The sequence below is a fragment of the Eubalaena glacialis genome, chromosome 7 (genome assembly GCF_028564815.1).
Source record: "Eubalaena glacialis isolate mEubGla1 chromosome 7, mEubGla1.1.hap2.+ XY, whole genome shotgun sequence".
Lineage (NCBI taxonomy): Eukaryota > Metazoa > Chordata > Mammalia > Artiodactyla > Balaenidae > Eubalaena > Eubalaena glacialis.
In genome coordinates, this window is record NC_083722.1 from 81,561,781 (window position 1) to 81,579,378 (window position 17,598).

At 48.5% G+C, this 17,598-nt stretch overlaps 1 protein-coding gene across 3 annotated transcripts in view; it reads left to right on the forward strand.

Moving 5' to 3' along the window:
* The window catches only part of FLNB (filamin B), a 135,720-nt gene that overhangs the window by 102,792 nt on the left and 15,330 nt on the right, over positions 1-17,598 (forward strand). For 2 of the 3 annotated variants that reach the window (XM_061197068.1, XM_061197069.1), the window contains 13 exons: positions 231-387; positions 1,468-1,657; positions 3,434-3,681; positions 6,344-6,415; positions 7,143-7,245; positions 7,951-8,091; positions 10,417-10,545; positions 11,278-11,451; positions 12,190-12,348; positions 12,671-12,874; positions 13,895-14,047; positions 14,153-14,275; positions 16,769-17,035. In XM_061197068.1, coding sequence (XP_061053051.1) covers positions 231-387; positions 1,468-1,657; positions 3,434-3,681; positions 6,344-6,415; positions 7,143-7,245; positions 7,951-8,091; positions 10,417-10,545; positions 11,278-11,451; positions 12,190-12,348; positions 12,671-12,874; positions 13,895-14,047; positions 14,153-14,275; positions 16,769-17,035 — 2,120 coding nt within the window. The remainder of the gene's footprint in view (positions 1-230; positions 388-1,467; positions 1,658-3,433; positions 3,682-6,343; positions 6,416-7,142; positions 7,246-7,950; positions 8,092-10,416; positions 10,546-11,277; positions 11,452-12,189; positions 12,349-12,670; positions 12,875-13,894; positions 14,048-14,152; positions 14,276-16,768; positions 17,036-17,598) is intronic. The other variant, XM_061197070.1, reaches the window with a different exon arrangement.

Sequence of the window (17,598 nt, forward strand, 5' to 3'; positions counted from 1 at the left end):
TGTTTCCCAAACTAATTTGGAAATTAGTTTGTATCCCATGGAATGCACTTAGGGAAAGCTGATCTGTTGTATGGTGGTTACATGGTTGTAAATTTCTGCTGGATTTGGCACTTAAGTCTTACATGCTGTAGAAATCCTCCCTCTCAATCCCAGTCTCTTGTGTAAGAGAGGTCAGATGTAGCTGGGTTGAAGTGTATCCATACTGAACTGGGGTGTGTATGTCTGTCAAGTCCCTTTAAGGTCAAGGTCCTTCCCACATACGATGCCAGCAAAGTGACCGCCAGTGGCCCTGGCCTCAGTACCTATGGTGTGCCTGCCAGCCTGCCTGTGGAGTTTGCGATCGATGCCAGAGATGCCGGGGAAGGCCTGCTTGCTGTTCAGATAACGGTAACCTTGAATGATTTTTCTGGAGCCAAACTTCATTAATAAGACCTAATTTCTCAGCCAGGATAAGAACCAGGATTTTAACAACTAATTTCTAGCCTCACGCAAATGTTTGTCTGATTTCCCCACTAGAGAGTCAGTAATTGTACAGGACAGCAAGCAGGCTTGCCTGAGAAGTCTGAGAGTATAGCTTCAAGTACCACATTTTGGTGAATCTCATATATTTTGCTCTCTATTATATCTATTCCTATCTTTTTATGTTTGAATGTTTAAAATTACCCTTTGGGTTAGTTAGGACTAAGTTCTGCTGCATATCACAGTCAACCCTCAAATAAGAGTGGCTTAAACACATGGGATAGTTCTCTCTTGTTAGAGAGGCCCAGAGGCCGGGCAAGGCACCTGGATGCTGTGTGGCTTATCAAAGAAGCAGGGTCCATGCCACCTCTCTGCTCCTCTGTCCTAACGTGTGGCTTCTGTCCCTAAGGTCTCCTCATGGACCACGAGCCTGCTGGTGCTCTGGCCATCCAATCCACATGGCAAGCCAGAAAGAGGAAGAGACAGAAGGGACAATGGGACCTTTCAACTCAATCAGCTCTCTTAAGCAGCCCTGTCAGAAGTCCCTCAGGAGACTTCCACTCTCTTCTCGTTTGCCAGAAGTTTGTCATAAGTCCCATGGCTGTACCTAGTGGCCAAGGATACTAGGAAGTGGTGTCTCGTATTCTGGAAGCAGCGCACCTAGCTAAGAATTAGGTTCCTATTAGTAAAGAGGGAAAGGAGAGTGAAGGTGATGGTGCAGAAGCAGGGGCCTCTGCCCCCTTGTCTCCCTACATTTCGATGGATTTGGAGCTAAAACTGTTTGTTCCCTTGACAGAAAATTCACTAAAAATTGACCATGTCCATCACAGTGTTAAAAGGATCTATGACCCTCTGCTCCCACCACCTCCCAAAATGTGTTAAGCCAGTAATTCTTTTTTCCTCCCACTAGAGGCATTAATTAATGAGCAAAATCTGTCAAGGTTTTCTTTGAACGGTTTCTACATCTAGATGACAACATCCTAGATAGCATTTCTCTGTGATCCACAGGACCAAGAGGGAAAACCCAAAAGAGCCATCGTCCATGATAATAAAGATGGCACATACGCTGTTACCTACATCCCTGACAAGACTGGACGTTATATGATTGGGGTCACCTACGGTGGGGATGACATCCCGTTGTCTCCCTACCGCATCCGGGCCACACAGACGGGCGATGCCAGCAAGTGCCTGGCCACAGGTGAGTGCAGCTCAAGGACAGGAGTGTGTGTTTTGGCATCAGGAAGCCAGTGGCTGCCACTTAATAGCTGTGTGATCAGGGCAAGATGCTCAACCACTCTTAGCCTCAGGCAGACTTAGATGGAAGATCTTTTTGGAAAACATTTAAGTTCAAGAAGCTCTTCCAAGGATCAGAGACTGTTTCGCAGTGCTATTGCAGAGATTAGATGAAAAGTGCTTAGCACCGTGCCAGGCACATGGAAATTATTACAGTTACTTTTGAAGTGGGTGATTGTTGAGATTTCAACTGTGATGGTGGCTCCCATGAAAAGCATCAAATTTATGCCTTTCATGAGTAGATGGTTTAGTTATTCGAGATATATTCAAGAGCATTTCAGGCCAGGGCTAGAGAAGCACATTAAAGGATCTAGGTTTTTCCTCAACACTCAGGACTTACGTCTGAGTCTCTCGGGAATTCTCCAGGAATATTAGAGCATAACAGTTCCTTCCGTTTCTAAGACACGACCAACTGAATATCATGGGCAACTCTGATGCTGCTTCAAGCAGATTTCAAACCATGAATCCCCATCTCTGAAATGAAACTGAGTTGCTTCTCTTTAAATAAAACTAAACAGAGGTCCACCCTGGATGTGTCCTATTTCTCTCATATCTCGTCTTGTTCTGAAAGGAGAAAATCTTTCGGCTTTCAGGGTAAGGTTGTAAATTGCTCAGCTTGGCTCTTTTTGGCTCATCCACCACAAGACTGAGAAGTTTTGTAATGATGGCCAGTCTGCCACCTCCTAGGTCTGTGCTGTTCCAGAGACAACTGGATTGTCTTTGCTAACCTGAGGGCATGTGAATACTGGGTGGGAACTTCCTCCTGGCTTTCCAGGCTCTCCTCCTTCCCGCAGCTCAGGCAGGATACTCTGCTCAGCCTGGGGGCTCCTTTGGCCCTACCTCTCAGTCTGTCATTCAGCGCCAAACTTCAGTCTTCCCTTACTACTCACTGTCTCAGCATGTTGTTGTCACTCCCTGTTGCTTCTACACACTTTGCTGATTTTTTTTGCCAGGGTGCTTTTAATTCACAGTTCTTTGCACTCCCTGATCTGTGGATCCTCAGTAAAGGGGTGCCACAAGTCAGAGAGACAGATAGACGGGTCATGATTTGGAGACAGAGGTTGTAAGTCTTCCCTAGCCAAGGGTACCCAGCCTTCAGAATTCAGCCATTTCCCCTTTCTCAGGAAGCCCTCTGTCAATGTGGCAACCCTGGGATATAAATTCATAGAACTTTTCATAGATGTGCTGCAGGATGCTTCTTTGAAGAACCATTGATTATTTTTTTGATAACTTAGTCCCCCCTCTGTGTTTCCAACACAGATTGAGCTGTCATTCTTGGTGTCCAGCCTGCGTGCATCTGCCCTGTTAGATTTTGAGCATATTGAGAGCTGAGACTGTGGTTTGCTCACCTTTGTGTGTATCTGGCACTTAAGAAAATGCCCAATATGTGTTTGCTGATGAAAGTTGACCTTCATCCCCATACACTTGAATGCTGGCAAAGCTGGTTTAACATATGGTTATCACTCGGAACTTGCAGATACACCTTATTTAATAAGTAATGGATAGAATGCTCCCTGGAGCAGCATCTTCCCCAGGGCATCTCTGGGACATCCCTCTGCACGGTGGCAGTTGAAGGTCTAACATTCACAGATACAACACGAACGTGTGTGATTTGTTCTTGGGCCTCCAGCTGCTGTCCATGGCTGAAGCTTCCATGCTCTCCTCCTAAACTTTTCTCCAGGTCCTGGAATCGCCTCCACTGTGAAAACTGGCGAGGAAGTGGGCTTTGTGGTAGACGCCAAGACCGCCGGGAAAGGCAAAGTGACCTGCACGGTTCTGACCCCAGACGGCACTGAGGCTGAGGCTGATGTCATCGAGAATGAGGATGGCACCTATGACATTTTCTACACGGCCGCCAAGCCGGGCACCTATGTCATCTACGTGCGCTTTGGTGGCGTTGATATTCCCAACAGCCCCTTCACTGTCATGGTAAGGAAAATTTCTTCTCTAGAGCATGCTGTTGTTAGCAGGAACAGTAACGACTGCTGTTTGTTAAACCCTGGCTGAGACATCCCCGGCCACTTTTTTTTTCTTTTCTGTAAAAAAAAAATTGTCTTAAGCAGTCATGACCTTGCAGAATCCTGCAGTAATCTCTAAAAACCCAGGGACCCTTTGGCTCTAAGGGGTTTTAGGAAATCACTGGTAACCAAAGTGTCCATCATGCTTAAGGATCTTAGGCAATGTCCTGGCCTAAGCCCAGCTCAGAAAGATACACTTTGACAAAAACATCTATAAGTAAAACATTATGGTTTTTCATCCTGCTAGTTCTTCGGAGGAGAGAGGTTCCCGAGGCTGTTATGTCTGGAGACTTGACTCTGATATCCCAGGACTCAAAGTACCTCCAGTTGTGTTTTGGAAAGATTCAGACTTTGATGATGAGGGGGAAATAACTTGTCTTTTTGAAGCTAGGAACATCTGGAATAAAAGAAAACCATCATGCAAAACCTCTGAGCCAGAGAATGGCTAGGCCCTTTAATTTTCAAATCTGAGTGACTTTTAGGTCTTCCTTTGATTATTAAGGTTCTTCAACCAGGAAAGGAGTTAGAAACCTTAGGAGCAGTCCTTCATTTAACCCTTAAAACTAAGCATTGTTGGCCCTTTTACAAATGCTGTATAGGAGCGGGGATCAGACTCAAGTCCACTGAACCCAGACTGCCTGCTCTGGACAGCTGCTGAGCACCGTCCCCACCTGTGTCCTTTGATGCCATGGGCCAGCAGACCACAAAGTTTACAGAACTCAATGCCTGACCCCATGCACAGTCTACAAAGCTGCATCTAATGATTTCACTTTATGCAGCAGCAGAGAAGGACATGAAGACTCCATTCCAGACAGAAGCCCATGTCTGTCTCCCACTCTATAATCTGCTGTACCTTTAGTCTTTTCCATAGATGTTTGTTTATCTATAAACGTTGTGCCAGAGACCTGGAGCCTTTTTATGTCTCAAGGATGTAAACACTTTTGACGCTGTTAACTTGGGAGTGTTTTTCTCCTCAGGGGAGAAAAAGATGCAGCTAGAAAGTTTATGTCCTTCTTATTTACAGAGAAGTCCCAGTTGTAGTTTTAAGAATCTGTTTTTAGCCCACAGGAGTTTTTATCTGGTTGGTTAGAATTGGGCAGAGGTCACAGCTCTGCTGGTGGGATGAGCTGGAGATAAGAGACCACGTTTGGAGGGTGTGAGTGAGGAAATCAGGAAGAAAATACCAAGGACCGTTTTAGCAGATGAGTCAGAAACCTGCAGTGGAGGCCACCAAACTCATTAGGAATGAATGTCCATTCAGCCCTGGAATGCACACAAAGCAAAGATCCTTTGTGTAAACGCACTACCCCCCCTAACAACTGCTGAAGGCAGAAAGGGACGACACTCAGGGCACTTGCTTTAGGTCTTCATTCTCCCATTCCTAGCTTCCTCCAGCCTTACCTAGGTGGGCCCACTTTCTATTCATTGGCCTCTTGGGGCTAGGTTTGCTGTCTTCCCCTGCAGACTTGGGGCCAAAAGGACATTGAACACCCTGCACTGCCTTTGCAGCAAATGTCTGCAGGAGCCCCAGCAGGCTGGTTCAGTTAAATACATCTCACAAACGTGCACAGCAAGTCACGGGTCTAGCAGCTTCTCTGCCTGTCACTGTTAAGAAGTCACTGATCAAAGGCTATAGCGTAGCCACTGAAAGATCTTCCTGGCTGATGTGTCCCGGAGTCGCCCAACCTGAGATGGTCCAGGGGGTGGGGGATAGGGCTGTTGCAAATGTTGAAGCTTACAAAGCTGCCTTTGTAAGTGAAGCCCCCTTTCTGAGATGCCAGAATACACAAAAGGGGCTAAACATGGGCACGGAAGTTTTCCTCCAGAAGGGAGGCTTTCCAATTCTTTTATTGTGGGAGAAGAGGGAACTGAGAGGGGACCCATCCCTTATCAGGGTGATTGGATCAGGAACACAAAGTCTCTGGTTTTTAAAAAATGAATTTATAAAAACTTTTAGAACATAACTATAGACACATACCAAGTAACAAGAGACCCCTTTCCCAATTTCATGCTCCAGGGATGACCAGCATTAGGTTTTTTCCTGACATACAAGAAACATGTCAGTTTTGTGCATGAGATTAACCATGCACATTGCTTTGCAACTTGCTTCCTTCCCTCGAGATGCTGTAAATACCCTTCCATATTAATTGATCTGACTTGATCGCCTCTTCAGAATGGCTGCACCGGGGTCCACTGTACAGCCTTACGTAATTTACTTAACTGACTCCCTTACAGATGGACATTCATGTTATTTCAGCCTTTCCCAACAATGAATGGCTCCAGTAAAATCCTTTGCACACATGACTTACCTATAGACTTTCCTGCCAGTATTTCTATAGGCTTGCTTCCTAAAAGTGGGTCATGGGTTCAGAGGGCATGTGGATTTGACATTTGAAGAGGAGATGCCAACTTGCTCTCCACAGCAGTGGGAAGAAGGTAGGCTCCCGCTACAGGGAGTAGCTCTCTGCTATGCAAGACAGACGGGGAGGAAGCAGCCCTCGGGTTGTAGAATCTACTGAGTCGCGATGTCCCTCAATGTGATTCCCAACTAACTTCCATTTGCCACTGACCAGGCCACAGATGGGGAAGTCGCAGCTGTGGAGGAGGCACCGGTAAATGCATGTCCCCCCGGATGCAGACCCTGGGTACACTTTTGGTTTTTGTTTTTATTTTTCCCTTTTCCATGTCTTTGTTTACTCAGCCTTCATTGCAGAAGAGCTGCAGCCTGCTTTTGGGGATTGCTTAAGCCCTCTGGGTGTCCTGGTCATTGGTTTGTCCCCACTGATCAGTGCATCACAATGATCCCGGCTTTTCCTGTAATGAGACCCACCTGTGTCATCGTACGCACTCCACGAATCGCCCACCACCATGTCTGTGATCACGCTCGGTGCAGTTTGTCTCCACGTTTAAAGAGAAAGATGGACAGCTGTCTCAGCCCTCCTGCTGACTCTAAAAGCCACCACTTGCACATTTGGTTTCTGTTCAGGGGGAAAGCCACCGCTGCTACTTTCTGCCACTTAAAACGCACCTTCTTTTCCAGGCCACAGGCAACTAAACCTTTCCAGGTGGAACCTCTTGGGACTCACAGACATTGCTGTCTCTCACTTTTCCGCTTTCCCATGGGCGCTGCTGGGAATTTCACAAGCAAACAGCCTACGGATTTTTAGCAATTGGTCAGCATGATTCCTCCAATTCTTCAGGTTCTGCTCTGGCCCCGGAGCCCGTTAGCCAAAGCCCGCAATGCATGGGCAGCTGCATCCCCAAATCCTGGCTGTACGAGCTTGCAAAATTCCCAGTTGCTCTGCCCCCTGTAGCTTCCCCAGCTCACACTGTTGTCCACTTTACCCAGTGACCGCTGCTTCCTGTTTTTAGGTAACTGAAGAGGCCTATGTCCCAGTGAGTGACATGAACGGCCTGGGGTTTAAGCCTTTCGACTTGGTCATTCCGTTTGCAGTCAGGAAAGGAGAAATCACCGGTAAGCACTGTCGTGAAAGCCGTCTTGTTCTCACTCACTTGCACTAGCTCTCCAAACAGTGCGCAGGAGCTGGTTCCACATGTCCCCCAGACCTGGGGTCCGGAACCCAGCGTCCCTGGGTCAGTCCATGAGCCCATGGGATTGCAGAATGTTCTGTGTGTCTATGTGTATCTCGGAAGAGGTGGTTCATTTATAACGTGCATCCTGGAGAGAGGGCCGGAGATGCTCTGTAGGGGGAGAACCACTGTGTTTAGATCGCTCTCGACCATCACGTTCCTATTCCCCCCTTTTCTTGCCTTCTCTTATTCCACTCTTCCAGATGTGACATTGACACTGAGGTCTGTTGTACAAGAGTTACTTCCTCTCCTAGCCTCCTTTCAATGCCTGCTTCTCTTTGAGTTGACGCTTTACCAATCCGATTGGTCTCATGGTCTTCTCAAGTCCTGTTTGAGCTTCTAATTTGTCACTACAAAAGTAGAAGACCCTTTACTTGTGAGTTGCCTGCTGCATTTTGTGGAAACAAAATAGAACAAAATAAAGGCAGGTACGTCTCTGCTTCCGGTTGTGGAACGTGGTGTTTTAGGCAACGGTGAAGTGTTCTTGTATCTGAAAACCTTTATTGTGAAGGCCACGTGTGCCTCTGTGCTCAGCTTCTCGGGGGAAGTCTTGGTGGGCTCACTGCCCTGTCTCCATGTGCTCCAACAGGAGAGGTCCACATGCCTTCTGGGAAGACAGCCACACCTGAGATTGTGGACAACAAGGATGGCACGGTCACTGTCAGATACGCTCCCACTGAGGTCGGGCTCCACGAGATGCACATCAAATACATGGGCAGCCACATCCCTGGTAAGTCGGGCTCAGTGCCCTGGCTGACTGGCCCTGCAGGACTCCAAGGTTCAGGACGTGAACATCTGGGAGGCTGTAGTCAGTCGTTCAGTCACCTGCTGTGTGGTTTTCAGTGGCAAATTTGGGAATGCAGTGTGGGCGTCCCTGCAAAACCAAACAGGCTGTGACCCCAGCAGATACAGCTAATTTCCAGCAGGGATGACACAGCTAAGTGTCCTGGGTCACAGTGCAGGCCCTTTGGTCCGCGATTGTTTGTCTTTGTCACTATGCCAAGCATGGCCAAAGGGTGAGCTGGGAGAAAAATGTGAGGCACATCAAGGGACTTTCCAGCTGGGCCTGCAGAGCCCAGAGCAGCGTGGGACAGGAGAAGAGGTTGTGAGAAGAGGACAAGCTGCCTTATTGTCACACTGCCCTTGACAAGGAAAGCCAGCTCAAGTTTTCATGTCCATCAACCAGCACAGTGTTACTCTTGTTCTTTTTTTTTTTGAGTACATAATCTATCTACGTAGTTTAAAAATGATGTGGAGAAAGGTTTCCTTCCCACCCATATCCCCCATCTGCCCTCTCCTTGAACCTGACTGTTACTGATGTTTTATGCTAGATTTCAGAATATTTTTAAGACTCTACAACAGATGGGAATACAGATGTTTAATCCCTCTCCCTTTGTTGCCTACGCTACACATTATTCTGACCTTGCCCTTTTCATCTAATAGTATATCTTGGAGAACTTTGCGCATCCGAATAGTAGAGAGTGGTCATGGTGTCCGGCCGTTTGGGTGAACGTTACACGTGAACCATTTCTCCCACTGGAGGACAATTGGGTTCTTCCCCACCTTTTGTGATTACTAGTCCTGCTGCAGTGAATAGCCTTGCACACCCATCATCTCACACCTGCCAGGGTGTATCTGAGATATTTGGTTCCCAGGGCAGGAATTGCAGGGCATAGGCAACAGCCCTGCAATTCTGACAGATCTCACCAAAGCGCCCTTCACCCAATCTCTTCCTGTTCACATACCCACCCGCCATGTAGGAGAGCACCTGCTTTTCCGCCAATTTGCGAGTGGAATAGGCTATCAAATTTTTGGATCTTTGCCAGACTGATAGTTAAAAAAACAGTATTGCTTTGTTTGTATTTCTCCTGTGAATGAAATTGAGCAACTTTCTATATGCCTAAGTATCAGTGCTATTTGTATTTCTCTTTATCTGAACTGGACGTTTGTATCCTTGGCTCAGTTTTTCTCTTGGACTATTGGCCTGTGTCTTATCAGTTTCTGAGAGCAGTCTAAATATTGGAGAGATTAGCCCTTTGTGATAGGAGTTGCAAATATTTCTCCCAGTTTGATGTTTGCTTTAGTTTATGTGTATGTGTATGGATACTATGTGTTTAAAGCAAAAATGTATTTATCTGCTTCTATTTAAATGTTCTAAAGATGCAGATACAGAAAAAGTAAAAATGTCTTTCTACCATTTTCCTTCTACTTCCAATGCTGGTGTGTGTATCTTTTCAAATGTCTCTCTCTGTACCTACAAATATGCATGCCATTTTGTTCTATTTTGGACTGGGATAATGGTATTAATATTACATAGGAATATATTATAATGGCTATATATTATTATATAGGTATTATAATAGGTGTTAATGTTATATAGGGTATTAATATAATGGGATATTGACATTTATATAGCAATTTGCCTTTTTCTCTTTAATGCAACACATTATGGATAATCTCTCAAGTTAGTATACATACATCCCTCATTATTTTTAGTGACCTGCAAGTAGACTAATGTTTATTTAACCAACCCCCTGTTGTTGGACCCTGGGTTCTTTTCCTAATTTGCATCTGAATTCTGTGGAAATGGAAGTACTTGCCTAGGGCTGGGAGTGGGCGTGGGTGGAGAGGACCACAGTGGGATAGATTCCTCCGGCTGGGCTCACAGACTTTGAAAGTCATGGGCAAACGGCCTTCCCAAAGGACCTTTCCAGTCACATTCCGTCTAGTAGTGGGTCATTTCTCTTCTCCACCGCTCCCCCCGCCCGCCACCCGGCCCCAGTGTAGCTGTTCCCTCCTTACTTGTCCATTTGAGCCAGTTTCCCCTGCCTCAGCCCCCATCTAGTCTGGAGCACCCTGGGGACTGTTCTTCCCATGTGATCACTGAAGGGTCGATAGTGAGTAGACCCCCTTGGGTGTCCTAGGTTGGGGAGCCTCACAGAGTCTGCTCTTGCCTTCTGCTCTGCCCAGGAGATGCCACACCCGCTGCTGTTAGGTGAATCCCACCCCCCTGCCCCATGAGTCCCAACTTTGTGTGTGTTCTTTGCAAACCCAGAGAGCCCGCTGCAGTTCTACGTGAACTACCCCAACAGCGGGAGCGTTTCTGCATATGGCCCGGGCCTGGTATATGGAGTGGCCAACAAAACCGCCACCTTCACCATTGTCACCGAGGACGCAGGAGAAGGTACTGTGGTTCTGTGGTTCTCAGCTGTCATTTGGAGAGTTAAGGGGATGCAATTCCAGGGAAGCCTTTAAAAATAAGGCTCTCGAATGGTAGTATTTGTCTTGTCTTTTCTCTCATATAAATCTCTTACATAGAGCTCCTCTGTCTTCTCCTCAAAACAGAAATTTTAAAGTCCTTCGTGTTCTGATTAAAATCACAATCATACTATGAAATGTTTTATGTGACTTGCCTGAAATTTACGTGTGTTTTGATAGATAACATTTTTGGTTTTGTTCTTTTTGCACCTGTACGTGTATCCACAGGGCCACATGAATCATTTAGTGGCTTATTCTAGCTCTGTGCCCATGCGCATTGTCATCACAGGAATTTCTAAATTTGCGATTCTAATGGGATTTTCATGATGGCATCCAGCCCCCAAGCAGCAGTGATAGTCTGTGTGTGACACTCTCTCCTGTATGTGTGATTGGCCCGTGGGGTTCCATCCCTTCCTCATCCCACACATCTGGAAGAATTGAACTTCAGGGTCACTTGCAGGAAGAATTCAGATGGTGGAGTGTCTTCCCAGTGACACTTTCACCATGTAAATAGCTTTATTCTGACCTACGCCCCTTGCCCGTGGCTTGTGTCAGTCTGACGTTCCTGGCATCAGGGCTGTCCCGGATGAGTGGTGATCCCTTTTGAAACACAGAAACACTCTCCCTGATGGCTCTCCTTCCCTCCTCTCATTCACAGGTGGCCTGGACTTGGCTATTGAGGGACCCTCAAAGGCGGAAATCAGCTGCATTGACAACAAAGATGGGACATGCACAGTGACCTACCTGCCCACCCTGCCAGGCGACTACAGCATTCTGGTCAAGTACAATGACAAACACATCCCTGGCAGCCCCTTCACAGCCAAGATCACAGGTAGAGTTGCCCGACTTGCTGGAGGCTCCCTGCCCCAATAAGCCCCCATCCCATCAGACCCGGGGCAGCAGGCTAGGCATGTCTGAGATTTAGGTTTCACAGCGTCTCCTTGGGAACAAACTAGGGGTGCAAGGCCAACATTGGATAGGCTAAATTCCTCCTGCAGCTGGTAATCCCGGGAAAAGCAAGCACATCATTTGGAGGGCACTTACTTGTGCCAGTCTGACTCCAGGGTCCAAATAAGGAGGCCCTCAGATAGAGGCCTTCAAATAATACTTATTGCACGAGTAAATGAGCTCAGAGATGCTCATCGGCATCACTTGTAGATAGATTTTTGTCTCCCTTTTACAGATGGGAAAACTGAGGATTGGAGAGACTGGCTTAGCCATGTTCATGTGGGTATTCTGGGATTCGGGTGGAGATTATCTGACTCAGAGCCCTGCTTCTGACCCCTGTTGTGCTCTGTGTTCAGATCATGCTCTCTGTGGGTTATAAATGTGGTCTGCGTGGACTCAGGTCTCCAGTTCCTGCCAGTTACTAGTCTTCCCTGTAACCAGGCATAAGTAGCAGTCATTCTTTGTTGGTTAGGTCTGCTCATTGTCTGGGGCGTGTTTTTGTCACTTAAGTTTGCGTAATTAATTCTTGCCTGCTCATCTATAAATGGCATGTGGTGTGAGAGCTCTGGAGAGCCAGGGTGACCACGTGTAATGGAGCTGTGTTGGGGCTGGTGTTTCCCAGACGACAGCAGACGGTGCTCTCAGGTGAAGCTGGGCTCTGCCGCCGACTTCCTGCTCGACATCAGTGAGACTGACCTCAGCACCCTGACGGCCAGCATCAAGGCCCCGTCCGGCCGCGACGAGCCCTGTCTCCTAAAGAGGCTGCCCAACAATCACATCGGTGAGCCCAGACTGCCCTCCCGGCAGGAGCCGGGACATCTTGAGTGGGAGATGGGGGTTCCCACCTTGCCCGGGATCCCAGTCCTTGCCTGGGAAATTGGTAGCACCTTGGAGTGTGATGTGATAAACCTGCTGGGTCACATGCATGGTCAGAGTCCAAGCATTTCTGCCTTACGATGTTGACAACCCTCTTGGACACCCTGGGTTGCTGGAAAGTCAGGAAGGAAGTCCTGTTTCTGTTCTTGCCAGTGTGTCTCCCTCCTGCTTCCTCCCCTTCACCCCTCCCTCCCACCTCATAGCCTCCAATCTGTGCTCTGGTCCAGGCATCTCCTTCATCCCCCGGGAGGTGGGTGAACACCTGGTCAGCATCAAGAAGAATGGCAACCACGTGGCCAACAGCCCCGTGTCCATCATGGTGGTCCAGTCAGAGATCGGGGATGCCCGCAGAGCCAAAGTCTACGGCCGTGGCCTGTCGGAAGGCCGGACTTTCGAGATGTCTGACTTCATCGTGGACACGAGGGATGCAGGTCTGTGGGGGGTGGTCCCAGGGGAAAAGGCCCAGCGCTTTGGAACTGGCTTCTTATTGCTCGCATTACTCCATCTTTTTATCCTGCCAACTTTCTTTTCTTTCTGAGCATCCTTCAAGCTATAGACCCTTTTACATGATTATCATTTAAGCCTCAAGAGCAGTGGCAAAGTATTATCTTTGTTTTCTAGATGAAAAAATTGAGGATCGCAGGGTTAGCAGCCCCGTCTGCTTCTGGCATTTGAACCCAGAGCCACAACAACTCGCAGATCTGTTTCATTATCAATACTCCCACCATTGTTCTCAGCTCCCCAGGGTCTCCTTGACTCATCTCAAACTAAGAATGTTGGGCCTGTTCAGCTGAGCAGTGCTTTTGTGGAAATGAGGAGTTTCTTCTTGTTTCCCCTTTGAGATGGTCCGAATTAGGTTGGGCCACTCCAAGCTACTCCACATCCCAGAGTCTTCATCTTCTGCCTTTTTGAGGGATGGGCTTGCATTGGTGACTTCTGGATAAAGTCACCTTCCCAAGGGAAGGAGCTGGAGAATTTGTGGTCCTGATGGGCTTATGTTCTCTGTTGATTCCTCAGGTTATTAAAGCTTTAGATCTGCTGTCTTAGTGGTTCCCTGGCTGGGCATCTGAGGCAGCTAGGAGCAGTTAAAAATGTCAAATTCTCAGGCCTGCAGCTGGTAATAAACCCCCAGACAGCACGTGCCATTCCTGGAAGCAGGTGGGCAACGTGTCCCCCCCAGCGGGTTCTGCAGGACAGGTGGTCGGTGGGATATTAGTGGATACCCTTGAGAAGAGAGTATGGTCAAGGCCACCTTCAGCCAGGGAATTTCACTCCAGGATTTCTCAGAGCGTTTAACTGACTCCTCTGCCCAGCGCTGTCCAACAGGGGCCACCGTTACTGTCTTTCTGCTGTCTGGAGCATTTCCAGGGGTGGAGGTCCTTTCTGCATTCATCAGGCTCCCCCTTCCTGATGAGCTGCTGTCATAGCGGCCCCGGGCTACTGTGTTGCAGGTTATGGCGGCATCTCCTTAGCGGTGGAAGGCCCCAGCAAAGTGGACATCCAGACGGAGGACCTGGAGGACGGCACTTGCAAGGTCTCCTACTTCCCCACTGTGCCTGGGGTTTACATCATCTCCACCAAATTCGCCGACGAGCACGTGCCTGGTACGTGTGGCCCCATCTGCTCTCCCTGTCCTGTGCTTGGGTTTTCTGTAAATGCCATGCATGGTCTCTGGGCTGCTCTCTCAAGGGCCTGCTCGGTTTTTGCAGGGAGCCCCTTTACCGTGAAGATCAGCGGGGAGGGAAGAGTCAAGGAGAGCATCACCCGTACCAGTCGAGCCCCATCTGTGGCCACTGTTGGGAGCATCTGTGACCTGAACCTGAAGATCCCAGGTGAGCACGAGGGGCTCGTGGGTCAGGCCAGTGGGCACCACTGGAAACCAAGTCTGGGCTTGGCCCAGAATGTACCGTCCGAGTCTGCTGTGGGGACTGTTTTTGAATTTAATTTTTTTTTTAATTTATTCATTAATATTTTTAATACTTATTTTCACAGAGGCCCATTTAGGAAAAGTAAATCTATTTACTTTTCCTTCTTCCAAATGAAAATGGCTTTATCGTACCACATGGGGGAAAAATAGATAAGCTTTTAGACTTTCATTTACTGTCTGTCGACTAGACTAATAGTGAGAGAACTGGCCCTGCTTATGCTTATATCTGGAAGGAGGTGTCAGCCCAGTGACATCCTTCTAATTCCCGTTCGTATCTTTCATTCCTAAAATTGGAGTGAGGCCTGGGAAGCAAGGCTGGATGGGTGGACCACATCTAGCCCTTTGCCCAACATAGCCATCGTCTGTCTGAAATGTGGCCCAGGTTCTTTCTATTAAGAAGTGACTGTGTAAATGAAGGCTTGAGGCTCCTCTGGCATGTGCTGTGGAGTTGCAGGTTCTATGAAGACAGAAAATCTAAATCATCTTCAGATGAAGCTCATGTTGTGATGAGCTTCTAGCTTCCAGAGGAAGGTCCACACTGTGTCTCCCATCTTTCCTGACTTGTGGTATATCTCTTGCTCTGCCTTCTCAGCATTACCTGATGGGTCCTTCCTTTCTAGACACACCGTTGGTAAAAACCTCATTACTGTAACCTCCAGACTAAGAATCACTTAAAGCGCACCGTGTTGATTGTGATCATAAAAAGTTCAGGTGCTCAAAAACAGGGGAAGTAAGTCTCACCTCATATCCCACCGTCCAGGGAGATTGTGGTTCACGTTTCAGGCCCAGAGCTGGAGCCTGGATGCCTCCAGCCTCCTAGACACACGGGCTCGGTCTCAGATGCCTCTGGTGCACTTCTCACTCACTGTGTTGTGGGCATCTTTCCACACCAAAGTATACTTCCCCATCATCCTTTTCATGACTGCATAAGATTCCAGTTCACGTCTAGGTGCATGTCCTCGTTGGGTTTTCTCATTTCACGTATGCTCATCTCCATCCCTCGACCCCCTTAATCAGTGCTTTGTGACATCTGTCATCACTTCAGATGGATGCCCGGGAGTGGGATTGCTGGGCCGGTACGTTTCAGATGCTGCTATGCCTTGGCAGCCTGTCCTCCAGAAAAAGAATTGATGCCTGTTTCTCTGTTTCCTCACCAGCACTGGCCACTGTCTTTGGTTCTCACTTTGATCAATCTGATGGAAAGATACGGTATCCAGTTTTCAGTTCCATTTCTCTGGTCACTAGACGAGTGGACTGTGTTTTTGTTTGCTTCACATTTCTCATTTGGGGAATTCTCTCTCCTGTTCCCTTTGCCTATTTGTCTCTTATCTTTGTGTGATGTGGTCAGTCACCCTTTCCCTCAAGTCTTGTCTAGCTCTTGACTCCTTCTTACTCTTTTCAGTAGTACTAGATGACTCTGGCTGAGACTAACTTTTCTCATCATTACCTAAAACACCCTCTCTTGTCAATTAGAAGGGAGGATGGCCCTCCAGCCTCCAGATGTCCTCCGGACCCAGGCCACGTGGGGTGACCCTCCCCTCAACCTCCTTCCTTTCTCTGTCCTCAGGGCTCAGAGTCATGAGCTGCTGCCCAGATCCTGTAGGGCTGGAGGGTGCGGTTTCGTGCTGCTGTAGGTGATGGTGTTACTTGGTCACCCAGCATGCAGCGCGCCTGTCTCCACCTTGTCAGTGCAGGCACGGTCGCTGGCATGGCAGAGCACCTTGGGTGGAGCAGACGCGTCTGCTTCCTGGTGTTGGGGACCCGAGGCGTCATGTTTCTGGAAGTGTGGCCTCTTGTCTTCGGTTTGCTCAAAGCTTTGCTCACGCATGGTTTCGCCTTTGCCACTGGGACCAACCTGGGTTCACCTTTTCCTCTAAATGCATTTTTGTCTTGTTGCCTAAAAGAAATGCCAAGGCTTCTTGACAATGAGGGATGAGGGCTCTTGTGTTTTCTGTCCTTACCTATGGAAAAGAGCCCCTGTAAGCATGACTGATGGCCCCATGTCACATTTGCTTAGAGACATCTGAGCCATCATTGTTGTTGTTATTTACATGCTGTAGCTATCAGCTCAAGCTCTGGTTTGAAACTGCTGTGTGGAATTAACTCAGCTCCAGCCAGGAAGGCTGTCAAAGTGCTCGGCGAGGCAAGACGTGTCAGTGCCCCCAGAATATTCTCTGCACTGGGTGGCTGGAAGGGCCCTGCACTCTCTGTGCTGGCCATGACCACCCAGGGATTTGAGGGAGACAGGAGGGCAGGCATCCAGCCTGGTTGGAGGAAGCCTGAGCACCCCGCACCCCTGGCCTACACTCGCTTTGCCGTCTGCTGCTTGCCCTGCATGTCCGGTTCCTCCTCGGGCCCTCGCCCTGACCCTCCTCTTTTTCTCCCCGCCCCCTTTCAGAAATCGACAGCAGTGACATGTCGGCCCATGTCACCAGCCCCTCAGGCCGCGTGACCGAGGCAGAGATTGTGCCTGTGGGAAAGAGCTCGCACTGTGTCCGGTTTGTGCCCCAGGAGATGGGGGTTCACACCGTCAGCGTCAAGTACCGCGGCCAGCACGTCACCGGCAGCCCCTTCCAGTTCACTGTGGGGCCTCTGGGTGAGGGGGGCGCCCAGAAGGTCCGGGCAGGAGGCCCTGGCCTGGAGCGAGGAGAAGCAGGAGTCCCAGGTGAGCGTTCTGGGAAGGCTTTTTACTCGAGAAGATTGAGTTGAGCCTGGCGGAGTGAGCGTCCTGCACCCTTCACCCTGTTCTGAAAGGAAGACTTTGTGTGTTACTGATGGATGGTGTGAAGGGGCATTCTTTAAAACAAGGCTTCCGTGGCTAAAGACATTTGGGAATTGCTTACCCAAAGCTCAACAAGTGTCTTACTGAGGGACTTCTCGGAGCCTGTAATTTATGGGTGTGTGTTGTGAGTCTCTAAGAGAGGATCAGGGTCATAAAACCGTTTCCAGAGCATCTTGCAAACTAATGTTCTTTGGAACATGCTAGAATTGTATAAAACTGGTTGGGAACGTCCCTTGCAGTGGTGGCTGCTGAGCGGGAAAATCTGTGGGGCTGAAACTGAACATTCTCATCTTGTTCTGACTTGGTTTGCATGTATTCCAAAGATGTCTGATCGCCCATGAACTTAGTGTAGTCACAGGTGGTGCTTAGCAAACATCAGCAATGCCCTTGCTTGGGTTCTGCTTGGGGTTAGAGAAAGAGGAAAGGGCTGGCAACAAACAGAACCC